At 61.4% G+C, this 15,763-nt stretch overlaps 1 protein-coding gene across 2 annotated transcripts; it reads left to right on the top strand.

The window, feature by feature from the left end:
• The first annotated feature begins 6 nt into the window (after window positions 1–6).
• Window positions 7–13,039, top strand: LOC111156553 (refilin A). Of its 2 annotated transcripts, none has more exons than XM_022517528.1 (3): window positions 7–245; window positions 11,033–11,142; window positions 12,709–13,039. In XM_022517528.1, the coding sequence occupies exons 1-3, from the start codon at window positions 39–41 to the stop codon at window positions 13,037–13,039; spliced, it is 648 nt and encodes a 215-aa protein (XP_022373236.1). In that variant the 5' UTR covers window positions 7–38. The 2 variants fall into 2 exon arrangements, with proteins under 2 accessions (XP_022373236.1, XP_022373237.1); XM_022517529.1 differs by lacking the exon at window positions 7–245 and adding an exon at window positions 713–1,247.
• Window positions 13,040–15,763: the final 2,724 nt, after the last annotated feature.

The following is a 15,763-nucleotide window of genomic DNA, read 5'->3' as shown; positions in this document are numbered from 1 at the left end:
CCGAGGAGCCGGGGGCCCGCGCCCCGCGCCCCCCAGACATGGTGGGCCACCTGCATCTGCAGGGCATGGAGGAGAGCCTCAAGGAGAAGAGCCGGGAGGGCTTGCTGGACAGCCCCGACTCCGGGCTGCCCCCCAGCCCCAGCCCCAGCCCGCCCTTCTACTCGCTGGCGCCCGGCATCCTCGACGCCCGCGCGGGGGGCGCCGGCGCCTCCTCGGAGCCCCCGGGACCCGGCGAGGCCAGAGCGGTAAGCGCGCGCCTTCACGCACAACCCGATCCGGGCAGGCTAGGGGCGAGGGGCCGCTCTCGCCGCGCCCTCAGACGTGGAGCCTCGGAAGCAAGGACGGGGTCCCCCCACCCCGCACCCCTGGTTCCAGCCCAGCAGGGGTCCCGGCGACAGCGGTGCTCCGCGGGTGGGTCGGGGACACGGAGGTGGAGGTGGTCCGGCCTGACCCCGGGACCTGGAGGCGTCTCCCCAATGGTGGGCCTCTCTGTGGGGTGATGTCTTGCTGTCAGCTCTGGAGGGCTTGGGGGTGAGGGCCCACGTCCAGAATCCCCAGGGAAGTTGGCTGCCGGCTCGGTGGGCTTGAACCCCAGGCCATAGATGCTGCAGACAGCCTTAGCCAGGTCCCTTCTGCTCCTGACCCAGGTCCCTGTTTACTGTTCCCAGCGCTGCCAGCGTGAAAGCCCCCCTTTTTTTTTTTTTAAACCAAACCCAGACACTAACCCTTCCTTCTCTGGTTGTTGAGGGGTGTTGACGTGGAGCTGAGGCGGGCCTGGGGGAGGCCGGAACCCCAGGGCAGGAGACTCGAGTGCTCTCTCCCCCCTGGACTTAGTGTGGGGCCTCCAGGTGGATTTGGGTGGGCACCCAGCCTGGCCGCCGAGCCAGGGTGGCCCATGGCCCGGAGCGGGGTGCAAAGTGGGCGGGACCCAGCACCTTCGCCACTTGAGAAATGACAAGATGAAATCGGGAAGTCACTTAGGATCCCAGTGGCATTTCCCCCCCCGCCCGGCCCTGCCTGCTCTCTGCACGCCTTACATCTTGCTTGCCAAGTGTATGTGCTGGCTCAGCTCCAGCCCGGCTCCGCTTTCCTGGGGCCCCCCGTGATGCTCGCCCGGCACCTCGCAGGGCACAAAATGCCTCCCCCTGGCCCAGCTGAAAATCCTCCCGACAGCAGGAAGGAACGCTGGCCTTGCCTCAAGCCTCACGACATGAATTTCCCTTGTGCCTCCCTTGCTCCCTAGTCTGGTGAGTCCCAAACTTGACCGGGCCTTGGCATCTCTCAGAGATGTCTTTGAACAATACCCAGGCCTACCTCCCGGGATCCCTGCATGTTTCCTTGGTAGAGACCGTGCCCCGAGCGCCAGGATTTTATAAAACCTCCCCAGATGATGCTGGTGGGCAGCTCAGTTTGGGAACTATTATCCCAGACCGAAATCACGTGGCGAATTTGAGCATTGGGCTGGGGAAGGGGGTGGGGTGAGGGGGCGTTGAGGACTCGCGGGGGTGACAGAGGCTGATTGCAGGAAAATCGATCCTGCGGTATGAACCTGCCATCTTTCCTGCACGAGGGCCTCGTACTCGGCTGGGCGGCTTGGAGGGTGTTTGGGCTCGTGCGCACTGGGAGTCAATCTGGTGTCCAACAGGACAGGACTTAGAAAGGGACAGGGAGCAGGCTTCCCCTTTATTTTTTTGGATGACCTAGAGTCCTCCTTAAAGAGGGTTTTCTAGAAGCTTTCTCTGGCAGCCAGGACAGCCAGGGGCCGTCATGAGGACAGTGCGCCTGGCTTCCTTGTCTTGGTTGTTCTGGTTGATTTTATTTCATTTTTCCCCTTCCTTGCTAAACTAGCCGCCAGGTGTGGAAGAGCGCTGTCCCTGATCTTTTAATTCGGCTTGAAGGCAAAACCTGGGGCTATTTCTGCACAGGTAGTGCCTCAGCTTTTAGATAGTCGTTCCCCCAGGCCAGAAACTCTCCTAACCCTTTGACGAGCCATACATTGGCTCGTTTGCTTTCCACGAATAGCCCAATGAAGTAAGCACCCTCATTACCCCCATTTTCCAGAGGGCCAAACTGAGGCAGGGGTTAGCAACTTACCCAAGGTCACCCAGTTGTTGGTAAGTCGCCTTGCTGGGATGGAACCCAGGGAATCTGGATCTGGAATCCTTCTTTTTTTTTTTTTTTTAAAGATTTTATTTATTTATTTGACAGAGATCACAAGTAGGCAGAGGCAGGCAGAGGGAGAGGGGGAAGCAGGCTCCCTGCCCAATGCAGGGCTCGATCCCAGGACCCTGAGATCATGACCTGAGCCAAAGGCAGAGGCTTAACCCACTGAGCCATCCGGGCACCCCTGGATCTGGAATCTTTACACGTAAACCTTCTGTTACCCTAGTTTTCACTCTTTAGCTTATTAACGACCTTGTGTGGCTTTCTTCTTCTTTTTTTTTTTAAGTCAAAAAACAAAATGCCTGGGGACCTATGAAGTTTTGAGATGCTGCTTTTGATAAAAAGAGAGGAAGTGGTTACCCTGGGCAACCTCTTCGCAGCCCCAGGCACCTGCCGCTGGGCTCCCGCCCCCTAACCCACAGGGCACCCCACTGCCGGTGAACTCCCGCTGTTTCACAGCACCCTTCCCTAAACAGCACCCTCTCGCTGCCGACACAGAGAACGCTTTCCAGGCGCAGACATGGGCTGGTTCCCTGCCTATCTTGCATGGCTCTGAGGACACGGACGGAAACCCCTCCCGCATCTTGGAGCCGATGGTTTCAAACGTCCCAGCAGAGAGAGGCCGGTGGCACGCGGAGCCCGGTTTTCTCTGGCGTCCCCTCGGTGCCGTGCGCCGGACCGTAGGGGTCCGGGTGTGCGCCTGGTCTGCACGGGCTGTTCTGACACCTGGTTCCCAGCGCTGCTGCGGCAGCCAGGGGCATGAGCAGAGAGTGCCGTCCCCAGTCCTGAGCTGGTGCGGTCCTCCCCAGCTGGTCACCCGCTCTGTGTGCTAGACACGAATGTTACTCATTTCATCACAGAGGTCCCGTTCCCCAGCCCATGCGTTGTGTTAGAGGCTCAGTCCCCGTCTGTACGGTGCCCCGTTGGCACTGGGTGTCTGGCTGGCTGTGAGAGGACCTCCCCCCTCCACCCAAGCAGCAGAGGCCCCGGGGGCCCAGGTTGGGTGCAAGGCACCGCCCCACCCTGCCTTGACAGTGGGATTTTCTTGCCCACTTTCTGGAGCAAAGAGAGTCCTGTTCCTGGTGATTCCCGAATCAGAGGACCAGGTGGGAGCCCATCATTCGTCCCAGCAGCGGTTACTGAGGGCCGGCTGTGCACTGTGTACTCTCAGGGCCCAGGGGCCGCAGAGCACTGAACAAGATGTCTGGGGCCCCCGCCGTCATGGAACTGGTGTTCTAGTGAGAGACACAGTCACCAAATTAAATGGAACACCATACCAGGTGGCTTGATAAGTGTTCTCGAAAGGCTGGCTTGGGGGCACTTGGGGCGCTCATTGGTTAAGGGTCTGTCTTCAGCTCAGGTCATGGTCCCGGGGTCTTGGAATCCAGCCCCACGTCAGGCTTCCTGGTCAGCAAAGAGTCTGCTTCTCCCTCTGCACCGCCTCCCACCCCAGCTTGTGTTCCCTCACTCAAATAAATAAAGTCTTTTAAAAAGTAATTAAAAGGCTGGGTAAGGGTAGAATGCCATAGCCAGGGTGGTCAGGAAAGTGGTGATTAACAGAAACCAAAGCAGGTGGTTCCAGGGCGGAAGTGTGTGACAGTCCAAGAGGATGGCAAGTGCAAAGGTCCTGAGGTGGGAGCAGGATAGGTGTGCTTGGGGAGCAATGAGGAAGCTGGCCGAGGCCTGAGCAGGGACTTGGGGGCCAAGCTGAGGCCAGAAAGTAAAATTCCACTGGTCTTTTAAACATGTACTTATGACTATTTTATTTTTGTCTTTCAAAAGGCATCTTGAGCCCCCACAGCCCCTCAAGTTAGAGACCTGAGTCAGACTTGACCAAGAGAGATGCCATGAGGAATGAGGTCTGTGTGGGACTGGCCCCCTGTGGGCGCCCTGCTCCCCTGCAGGACAGAGGGACAGCCACGGCTGCCTTGGGCCAGGAGGGCTCACCTGTCAGCTGCACTCATCCCGCAAATGCTTGAGCCAGGCCAGGCGCAGGATGCAGAGTGAGTGAGATACAAGCCATCTGTCCGAGCCGCCTGCTAACTGCTGGGGCCGGGACTGCCCGCTCGAGATCTAGCACAGCCCTGATATCCTCCCTCTTGCCTTCTGGGCCTGCCCTGCTGAGCTGTGGGGACAGAGGGATGCTGTGGGCAGAGGGACAGGCCTGTAAGGGTGAGTGGTGTGTGCAGCAGAGACCACTAACTACGGGCAGGTCCGGGACCTAGTCCTGCCCCGTCTTATGTCCTCAGGGAGGCCATCAACAGCATCTGGGGTCTCAGACTGTGCTCTCTGGGAGCGTGTTTGAGAGAACAGCCACCGCTGGGGGGGCAGGACATGTGGACAGATCTGGAGGCTGGGGCAGGGGAGGGACTCAGCTCACTGTCGTGGTGGCCGGGGGTGACTCAGGGAGATGGGGCCCTCTTGCCGTGGGCTCTATCCATAGCCAGTGGCCTGGGCTCCTCCGCACATGGCTGCTGACAGCTGTCTGGGCTCCCAGGACTGTTTCTTTCTCTCTCTCTCTTTTTAAAAGATTTTATTTATTTATTTGAGAGAGAGAGAATGAGAGAGAGCATGAGAGGGGAGAAGGTCAGAGTGAGAAACAAACTCTCCATGGAGCAGGGAGCCCGATGTGGGACTAGATCCTAGGACTCCGGGATCTTGACCTGAGCCAAAGACAGTCACTGAACCAACTGAGCCCCCAGGCACCCATCAGGACTGTTTCTTTGTTGAATAGAGCGGCACGCGGGAGAATTTCCCTAAGGATGAGGTGCTGCTTCCCTGGACCTGGATTCTAGGAGGAGCGTGTGGCAGGCGTGGGGAGACCCTGTGGAGGGGAGTGAGAGCTCTGTGCGCCGTCCTGGGGAATGCCCCGGGGCTGCCCAGCCCTTTGAGAATACTCATGGTCACAGCCACCTCCTGGGCGCTGGGCTGTCACCGCTCCTCCTCCCCACCAGGAGTCCTGGATTTTCTCAGTTCAGTTTCTGGACTGTGAGGGTGACACCAAGGATCCCAGAGGGAGGTGGGATTTGGGACTTAGTGCCCGGAGCTGGGAAGGAAGGAAAGACAGTTGGACAGAGGAATGAGTGCGCGCACAGATGGACAGATGGGTAGATGGACGGACGGATAGATACTTATGAGTGCACAAACGGATGGCTGGACGGATGGACAGGTGGATGGATGAACGGACAGACGGACTAAGGAGACAGCGGTCAGTCCCCAAGGCCCCCTGGCAGGCTTGTTGGTGTGTCCCTGACTAGTAGAGGTGTGTAAGCAAGCTCAGGGGGCAGAGAGCCAGGTGTGGCAGGGGGGGGGGGGGGGGGGGAGCCCGTTTGCAGGAAGGGAGGCTGGGAGGAGGGAGGCGGGAAGGAGCCAGAGACACCGGCGCCTCCATTCAGCCTTTGTCTGCTTAACCCTGGATGAGTTGGCCTCCAGCAAAGTCTCCGGCAGCCCCACATCGTCTTGGTGGTGGGCTCGCCTGTCTGAGAACTCTAGCTGTGGCTTTCGTGCAGGAAGGGAACAAACTGGCCGGCCCCCTTCCAGAGGCTCTGGGGAGGAGGGAGCGAGCAGGAGCCACCTTCCTGGGAAGACTGGCCTTCGTGGGCTGGTACAACCTCGCAGGTGCCCTCCCGAGCTCACCGGGGCTGTGCAGCCAAGTCACCAATGGGTGACACACATAGAGTGTGTGACTTAGAGCGACACACGTTCCTTCTCTCGCTTCTGGAGCGAAGAGTCTGAGACCAAGGCGTCCGCTGGGCCGTGCTCCCTCCACAGGCTCTGGGGGGGATCCATCCTGTGTGTCCGCTCTAGCTTCTGGTGGTGGCTCGCAGTCCCTGTCGTCCCGTCTCTGCCCCGTCCTTGTGTGGTCATCCTCCCTGAGTGTGTCCCACAGGTCCCCTGTTTACAAGGGCACCAGTCCTTGGATTCAGCGACTTAGGGCCCAGTCTTATCCAGTAGGACCTCATATTTGCAAAGACCTTATTTCCAAATAGGTCACATCCTTTGTGGTGGTCACAGGCCAATCTGCCGCCCGGTGTCCTGCTGGCTTGGGTCTGTCTGTCCGCCTGTCACAAGGAGCAGCTGGTCTTCGAGCCCTGCCTGCAAGCCTATGTTGGTGTTTGCTTAGTTCTCCTGTTCTGGGGGTCAGACCTCAGGCCTGTGGTGTGTGTGCTGGGCCCGGGGTGGTTTGTGGCTTTCCAGGGGGTGGCCTGCTCCATTCAGGGTCTCCTGGGCTCCCCCAGCCAGGCCCGTTCGGCCCCATGGAGGTGCCATGTTGGGGGAGGGCAGTGAGCCTAAGGAAACTAAGGAATCCACCGCCCTAGGATTTGTCGCATGGCCCCAGGCCCTAAAGAAGAGTTGGAACTCTTGAATGTGTCCTCCTTGGGTCACTTTCCTCATGGGTGAAAGTCACGGTCAACAGATCCCAAATGCCCAGCGGAGATAATCCAATATAATTCGGATAGCGGGAAAAGCCATCGCCGGCTCCCTGAGGTCAGTGACCTGGAGAGAAGGCCATTCTAGCCATTGCAGTGGTCCCACATGGCCTTGGTGAGGACCCCCTCCGCCATGTCAGTGGAGGGGGGAGGGGGTCCCCAATGGCCTCGCTCTCCCCAGGAGCAGCAGGGTACTCTGGACCCCTGCTCCTGTCACACCCCCTCCTTGGAGGGGGCTGGGTGCTTCCCAATGGAAGGGAGAGCTCACGGCCACCATGCGTTCCCCGGGTTGGGCACAGACACGGCTGGGCTGTCCCTCGGCGTCCCTGGGAGCCAGGGCGGGACCCCTGGGCGGGCTGGGCTGTCACCGCACGGCACGGAGCTCTCACAGCGGAGCCCTTATCTTCCTTTGCCGTCCTGTGGGCCGTGCCTGTCTGGCCGCCAGGAGGGGGGGGCTCCAAAACCCCCCTGTGTTTGTACTTCCAGCCGGTCCGTATTGACCCTCGCCCGGCGCTCCTGGGGAGGGCCCGTGATTCATTCACTGCCCAGGCGGGGGGGGCTCCGGATCCCGCTCCCTCTGCCGCCCGCCCTGGGCCCCCCACCCCACCCCACGCCCGCCTGCCCAGGAGACCAGAGAGCCGGCCTGCTCCCCAGACGACCGCAGAGCCCTTCCAGCCATGTCCCTCCATCCGGGGTGCAGGGGGCAGCATCTGAGGGGCGGTCTTTGCTCATCTGTGCATGAGACTTGCTGGTTCCTCCCCTGCCCCTGCTTCCCAGAGCAACAAGGGGGTCCGAATCCGCCTAGGTCACCGGCCAGCCCCACGGGGTAGGCCTCAAACGTCACGGCCTTATTTCGCAGGTGGCTCGAGCGGCTCCTGGTGGGTTCTCTTTAGGACGGAACCAGAATCTGGGCCTGGGGGGCGGTGGGGGTGATATCTGGGGGGTGGGTGAGGGCGGCGGGCTTCTGGGGACTCTGTCTGCCCCAGGGGGGCCCTTGGCTGACGGAGCAGGTGCAGCGGCAGGGGGCCCCCTGGGCGTGCGAGCCCCCGCCCCGCCCAGTGAGCCCCCTGCCTGGTGACTCCCATGAGAATGTGACCCGGTCTTGGAGGAGTGTCTGTTCCAGGGCGGCTGGAAAGTCCTTCCAAGTCCAGTGGTGTGCTTTCTTGGCCGTGAGAGGCATGTCCCTGGCCCACTCTCCAGGCTGGCCAGGTTCCGTGGGGCTGGCACTGCCATTTTGATGTTAAAATACCCCAGAACAGTCCAGAAAGACTCCGCTCTGAGCTTCCGGACGGGACAGTGGCTGCCAGGGGAGGCCAAGTGCTGCGTAGCCGCCGTTGCCGCCTTCCCCCGGCGCCTGTCCCCGGAGCCCAGCACGGCTGTCCTGGGCCCTTGGCGGTGACTTCCGGAGCTGTCTCGCCACCCAGGCCCGCTGGATGCCAGCCTGCGTCTGGGTTTTCTCTGGCTTCTCCTATCTCTTGCACAGCCCTTCCAGTTTGGGTAGATTTTAGATGTTTTTCCACAAGGGCCCTTTGGAAAACGGTGCCCAGAGCTCGGGCTTCCCAGCCCAGCCTGTGAAGTGAGTCTTGTCTCCTCTCCTGGCAACCAGTCAGGGAGCGAGATCCGGCCGGAACGGGGCTGCTCCCACGGGGCACGCGGGGAGGTACCAGAAGGTCTGCAGTCTCTTTATCCTGGGCCGGCCCCAGGGGGATGGTGCTGCTCAGCTCGGCCACAGCACGGAAACCACTGCCCCCTCAAAGCTGTCCTCCCTGTTCCCCAGCTTGGGCGTTACTCTTTTGGGAGCGCTGGGGAGAGCACGGTGGTGTGATGAAAACCAGCGTCCTCCTCCTCCAAGCCTCGTATCCTTTCTCCCTGGGACCCTTGGCTCTTGTTCTGGGGACCCCGTGGTCAGCTGGGGAGGGGCTGCGGGCGATCCTGTCCATAGGCTGACCCCAGGCAGCCTGGGGCCAGGCCTCTCTGCACGTGAGACCTCTCGTCGCTCAACAGCGCAGGCGCCGTGAGGTGCCCAGGCCTGGGGGACGCAGCCCATCAGGTCTTGAACCTTAGGGAGCTCCTGGTCAGGGGGTGACAGGCACACAAAGGGGTCACAACACCAGACCAGGTGAGAAGGAACCAGAAGGACATTCCTGGTGCAGGAAGCAGCATGAGCCGGGGCGCAGGGGCAATGGAGTGTGGCCGACCGGGTGAGGGAGGCGCGGACAGAGTCCAGTCCCACGTGTGCAAGAGGCAGTTGAGGAGTGCGAGTGGGGGCACGGACTCTGGAGCCAGACCCCAGGGTTCGAATCCTAGTTCTGCCTCTTCCTAGCTGTGAGACCTCAAGCAAACTACTTGGTCGTTCTGGGCCTCTTTTTCAGCATCTATAAAATGGGCATGCGGATAGCAGCTCTCGTCTGGTTGAATGAGTGAATGCATGGACAGTGCCCAGGGCAGTGCCTGGTGCCGTTAGGGCTCAAAAAGCATGGGCTGCTGGGATGTGTCCTCATCCCGGTGAGGACCAGGAGGACCGGGGTGGGGAGGGAACAGGTACAGGACATCTCCAGTAGGTGAAGAGGCAGGTCTTGGTTTGAACGTATGATTCCTAATCTTGTCCAATCTGGGGGGCGGGGCGCTGCCTAGAGGCTGAGCCTGTGACGTGCAGCAGGGGGTGACCCAGGGGCGGAATTTGTCATTTTTGTTTAGTGGGAATCAGGTCACACTGCAATCGTCCCACGGACCTAGTGGCTTCTGGCCGAGGCAGGGCAGCAGTGTCCCTAGAGCGTGGGGGTTGCAGGCAAGGCGTGGAAAACTTCCTCTAGGTGGTAAGATGTATGAGCGTGATTTACAGGGGACCCCAGACAAAAGGGACAGGATGGTGTTGAAGGAGAAAGCATGGGTCCGTTCCAAAGACGAAGGGTGTTAGGAATGCAGGTGGTCCGGGGACACCGCAGGACCGGTGGAGTGGGTACAACTGGGCGGCCTCTGGGGAGTTTGGCTTCGTCTATCTCCCACCTGGTAGGTTCCAGCAGGTGGAGCAGGGGGAGCAGGGCTGGGGGCCAGGGTGCTGTCTGGGACTGAGGTGACCCCTCAGGGGGGCCTGATCGGGTGGGGTTCCAGGACACGTGAAAGAGAAGTCCCCGTGACCTGTGAGGCCCGAATTAACACCACTTCACCCTTTGGATCGCATCTCAAGGGCCACTTCCACAGGGAAGCCCTCCTGGATTTCCCGATGGCCAACCCTCCCCCACGCCCCACCCCTCCTAGCCCAGTGATCACAGCCCCCACCACAGCTGGAATTCTAGTCCGCCTGGGGGGTCATTTGAAGACGAGTGGAGGACTCAGGCAGCAAGACCCAAGGAGCGAGGAGACCATCTTCTCTCTTCACCGGGGCGACCACAGTAGAGCTCCCAGGAGCTCAGCAAACGAACTGGAGGAAACACCCACCGCCTTGTCCCCCGAGCTCACCGAGCGCTCGCCGTGGGCACGCGGAGTTAGAGCAGAGACCGGCTGGCGAGCGTCCCCGTGTGGGACCCCTGCTGTGCCGGCACGGGCGTACCAGGTGACACTGTCACAGACATCCCCAGCGGGCAATGGGGTTGTACCGAAAGCAGAGGTTTCCTTCTGGCTCTCCTCACTCCACGTTCGTCATGGGTTGACCGTGACGTTGAGACCGGGGCCGTCGGCCTTCCAGGAGAACTGAGGGTCCCAGGCTGGCGAGGAGGCCGCTGTGTTGAATGTCACCCCAGAAGGAACGGTTAGCGATCGGGGACTTCACCCTGGGCCCAGAGGTGACTCGTGTCACAGGTGCCGCAACGTGCCCCTTTCCCATGCTGCTCCCCTGCAGGACTGCTGGGAAGTGTGGCTCCCCCCACGCGAGTGGAGAGCAGAGAGCAGGCGCTCGCGGCTGGTGGGCTGGTGGTAGTAACAGGCCACACTGGCCACAATGGAGGAAAAACAGTAGGCAGGGCTGGGGGAGCGGCCTCTGGTCCTCTCCTGGGGCAGATGTCCCCCCTTCCTGAGGATGATCCTCCTCCCGATGGATGGGGCGCACACCCACGTTGGGGGGGTCTGTCCACCCTTAGCCTTGGGCAGCACCAGGCAAGGTCAAGAGCAAAGATGACGCGGTTTCAGCCGCTCGCACGGGGGCAGCTTGGGGGGCCTCCCCGAGAGGGTCCCAGGGCGTGGTGTGGGCCGGGGGTTGCCGGAAGAGGCCGGTACCACAGCCCCACATGGAGGTGTCTAGGAACTAGGGGGCAGCTGGCGGGGGGGCGCTCGAGGACCCAGGCGGCTGTGCCCGGGTGGGCTTCTTGAGGGACCCCACAGAGCAGGCTTCCAGACCAAGCCAGGGCTCGGAGGATGTGGGGAGGCCTTCGTGTGACCCATGGGGAGCTGGGGCCACAGGGCCAAAGGGCTGTGTAACCCCGTGTCCGTGGCTCTCCCCACAGCCCCCTGCCCTCCCCCCGAATTCCCCAGCGCTTGAGATGAGGCCCCGGATGCTGCCTGTGTTCTTTGGGGAGAGCATCGAGGTGCACCCAGAGCCCACGCACGAGATCCGGTGAGTGGGGCTGCTGGCCGGGGTGGGGGTGCGCCAGGCGCTGGTCCCGACCCCCTGTGGGGAAGTGTGGTCAAGCTCTGGGCCCAGCAGGCTCCCCGCTCCTGCTCCGGGCACCCCTCTGGTTGCTGCTCCTTGAGGAGGCAAGAGCATATCTTGGCCAGCGATGAACTGACTGTAAGAGATGCTGACCCGAGGGGACCTTCTCGGTCTCCCTCCCGTGCTCCACGTCTGCACTGGACCATTTCCCCACTGCCCTGCTCCCCAAATCCGGCCGATTTTATTTTAATTCGACCTTCCAGAAAGTTTGCACGATGACCAGCACTCACGCAGCTCGTGGAGCTCCCTTGCTCCTCCAGTCCTGCCAGGATGTTCTGGCGTCCGTGACCCAACCCCACACACGCGACTGGGGGCCCCTTTTCTGCTCAGGGCTTGCTGGGTGTCACATGAACACAGACGTGCTCTGTGCTCCTGGGACTGTCGTGTCTCATGTACCTACTGAGGCATCCTTGACCTCACATGTATTAGGGGCCCTCCTGGGTGTGGGACATTTTAGGTGCCTCTGAACTTCTGGGCTAAGGTGACCCCACCAGGAGATGTCCTGCATAGGTTTGCCCTCCTGGGAGGGCTTCTGGGGGTCAGGATTCCAGAAGGTGGAGTCCAGGGGCCACAGCACCCTTGGGAAGGATCTGTCCACGACAACCTGGGTCAGCCAGGGAGACCCACACCTGCTCCTCCAGCTCTGGACGTGGTCCCAGGAGATGGCTCGCTGCACAATTCGCTCTTCCCAAAGAGCCCCCGTTATTTAAACGTGGGCTGAGCTGACCAGCCGGCCCCACGCAGTACACAAGAGCTGACTCTTGGGCCCCCTGATTCCCTTCCTAAACCGACCGTCTGTGGGGCTGCGATGGGGAGGCGAGGCGGGTACAACTCCCCCCTGCCCGCCCGCCAAGCCTTTGCTTACACTTTGCTTTTCTGAGGTCTGGAAGCAGAGCAGCGGGGCGCTGAGCTACTTTTGGGGAAACTTCTTTTGATACAATTTCAGACTTACAGGAAAGCGTCAGGGAGAGCTCGAGGAAACCCCACGTACCCATTAAACAGATTCACTCGTTCTTTACGTTTTGTCCCGTCTGCTTGAACACCGGCAGGCTCTCTCCCGTGCAGATGAATCTTTTTTTCTGAACCACTGGAGAGAGGCAGGTGTGGTATCCTGACGTTTAACCCGTAGTACTCTGGCACCCTTCCCGAGAGCAGGGACGCCACTGCCCCACCCCCACGGCCCGGATTTTGTCCGCTGTCCCCACATGGCCTTTCACGGCGGATTTTCAGCCCAACTCAGGATCCACCCCGAGTCGCGGGTCACACTGAGAACCACTGCTTTCCTGCCCTGCAGGCGGGCACACTCCCGTGCCCTTTGACCCTGACACTGGGGAAGAGCCCGGGCCGTCCTGTTCAGGGGTGCCCTCCCCACGTTCATGGACCCCCCCCCCCCCCCCCCAAGACGGCACGGGTGAGCAGCCGGCGGCCCCCCTACCCCGTCCTGGGCTCACCCTGCCCCCCCCTCCCCAGCTGCAACTCGGAGGTCAAGTACGCCTCGGAGAAGCACTTCCGGGACAATGTCTTCTACGCGCCGGTGCCCACGGTCACGGCCTACAGCGAGACGATCATGGCGGCGCCCAACTGCACGTGGCGCAGCTACCGCAGCCAGCTGACCCTGGAGCCGCGGCCCCGCGCCCTGCGCTTCCGCAGCACCACCATCATCTTCCCCAAGCACGCCAGGAGCACTTTCCGGACCACCCTGCACTGCAGCCTGGGCCGGCCCAGCCGCTGGTTCACGGCCAGCGTGCAGCTCCAGCTGTGCGAGCACCCCCGGCTCCTGGGGCCCGCGGCGGCGCTCTGACGGGGCGAGCCGGCCCCCCCGCCACCACCAGCGACCTTGGTGGGTGCCCAAGGACGGACTCCGGGGCTCAGCCTGGAGCCTGGGCGCGAGGGAGCCTGGGGGGGGCCCGTTCCAGCGCCATGGACTCCATTAACACGTCTCTTTTATTAGCACATAAACAGGGGAGGCCGCGCAGACATGGCCCCCTTGAAGATGCAGTGGGGGGTGCCCACCCCCCCCAGAGGCCGGGCTGGAGAGAGGAAGGTGGGCATGGGTGGTGCGGCCTTGGCGCCCAGAACAGCCTTGGCCGGTAGGGCCGCTGCGGCTCCTTGACACCGGCCACCTGGTCTGTCCGGGGCTGGCAGCCTGACTCCCGGGCCATGTGCGCGGGAAGAGGGGTGCCATCCAGACTCCCACGCTCCTGGGAAGAAATGTCTCCAAAGTGGGCCCTTTACCTGTGCGCAGCGAGGCTAGAGGCCCAGGCCGAGCGACCTCTGGTGGCTGTTGAGCCGGGAGGTTAGGCAGAGGCCGAGGAAGCCGGGGCTCCTGCCGGTCAAGGCCTTGCCCGAGCGGCTCCCGGGCACTATGGCTTCAGGGACGAAGGTTTGGGGCACAGCCCGCCCAAACAGAGGCCTTTGAGCTCTGCAGCCGGAGCCTCCCCCCCAGGGCAACCCCAGCAGGAGCAGGACTCTCAGCCCGGAGCCTTCGTGCCAGGTGCCAAGGGAGGCCATCGAAGCTCTCGGAACATCCGCCGTCCCCTGCATGGGGGTCCAGGCTCAGCCGTCGGCTTAAAGAGATCCCATGGGGGTTTCTGCCCGCGGTGACACCACGCAGGCCGCAGGGATCACCTTGTGGGGGACGCCAGGATGCACCCGGGGCTGGGGGCCATGGTCTGGTGCCGCCCCGGACTGTGCCCCGAGAGCCCCCAGTGTGGCCTGAGCGGACCTGGAGGGTAGGGGGCTGCCCCGCCACTCCCTTGATCACCCCCCGTGATGGGTGTGGGGCAGAAGGGCTCCCTGGGGCTGGAGCCCCACATTGGGTGAGAGAAGCAAGTCTGAGCTCACATCCAAGAGAGGCCAAGTGCTTGATGTATTTTTATGTATCTACACAGACGGAGCGTGCTCGCGCCACAGTCTGATTAACAAAGAAATAACTTAAGAACTTGACCAATTATCCTAATAAAATGTGCAAACCCAAAGAGGCTCCCTCTTCTGTCTCTGAGCCCTCAGATCCCATGGGGCGGGGGCCGGTTTTCATAGGCCCCTGTACTCTGTGGCCACCCCCTTTTCTTCCCTCCCAGGCTTAGCTTCGGGGAATGCTGCCTCCTCTCAGCCTCTCCTCTGCTCACAGAACAGGGAGGCGCTCAGAGAGCTCAGAAACCTGTACCCCGCCCCCTCAACTTCCGTGGGCACGGCTTTACCCAAGAGCTGCTCAATAAATGCAGAGACCCAGGCCCCACCACGGGACTTGGGTCCAAGGGTGGTTCTGAGGGGTCCTGGGAACCTGCCTTTTTTTTTTTTTTTTTTTTTTTTGTGGGTGGCGGGCCAGCCCCCGCCCCCTGTTTCCCCCCACCCCCCCCCCCCCCCGGAGAAGGGCCCCAACTGCCTCGGCATGGGTCATCCCAGCCCATGTTACAACTTGTCTCATTCCATCCTGTCCATGGCTTTGGAGGGACCCTTGAGGCCCCAGGTGGTGAGTGCTATTAGGGAGACACTCGGCCGCCGTGGGACACTGTCTTCTAGGAATTGCAAAGTGAGACTGGAATTTGCCCCCCAGGCCTCTGGAGTTGGGGGGCCGAGCAAGTGGGGTGCGTTTCGACATAGAGGGTTTGCGGGGGACAGATCCCTCCTTCAAGGGGGTGGTTCACAAAAGTGCACTGGGCAGGGTCATCTGTGGCCTCCTGATGCTGGGCCCCGAGCCTGCTGGTGTGTAAGATAACAGCAACGGTAAAGCTGTATGAGCTGACTCACGCAGCGCCCAGTATGCCCCCGGTGCTAGATGAAGCCCCGCCGTGTGGTTTCACTCCATTCACCTGATGAGACAGGCACTCCCGTATCTCCATTTTACAGAGGAGCAAGGCACAGAGAGGTTAAGTAACTTGCCCAAGGTCACACAGCGAGTGGGAGGCAGGGCCAGGATCTTACCCACTTGGCTACGTGTCTTTAAAGGAGAATGCTCTCTAGCCAAGGGGTAGAGGAGTGAAAGGGGCCGGGGGGTGAAAACCAAGAGGGTCAAGGACAGGCTTCCGTCACTGTGAGGAAGACTCCTGGGGCCTCTGCGGGCTTTGTGGACAAGCCTTAGGGACCTGACAGCTCAGCCCATTTAGAGATGGGATTCTGTGCAGACACGCGTGCTGGGGATTACATCATTCGTACATAATCAGTCCAGCTGCACAAGCTCCATTTCAACCACGACCTTGATCTCCTACCACTTGGAGGAAGAATGGGCTGGGCTTCCGGACCTGTGCACTTAGGGTGCCGATGAATCCAGCGTCCTTGGAGGTGCCCCTGGGGTCGCCAAAGAAGGAACTTCTGAGAGCCTCCAGCTACGGCTTCCCGGCCCCTGCCTGGGCCCCCCTAGCATGATCCTCGCCCTTGGGGGACTGGGACCATGCCTCTCCCTTCTCTTTCCGGCATCACCTCCGTCCCTACTCTCCCAGACGGCTCCGGAGAGCACAGCAAGTTCGAGTTCCCGACTGTGCCTTGTCTCCAGGGGGCTCCGTGAGGCCCGGCCTGGGAGGAGGGG

Source organism: Enhydra lutris, unplaced genomic scaffold (assembly GCF_002288905.1).
Source record: "Enhydra lutris kenyoni isolate GAN:26980312 unplaced genomic scaffold, ASM228890v2 scaffoldscaffold46, whole genome shotgun sequence".
Classification (NCBI taxonomy): domain Eukaryota; kingdom Metazoa; phylum Chordata; class Mammalia; order Carnivora; family Mustelidae; genus Enhydra; species Enhydra lutris.
This window is presented reverse-complemented; position numbering and strand designations above follow the sequence as displayed.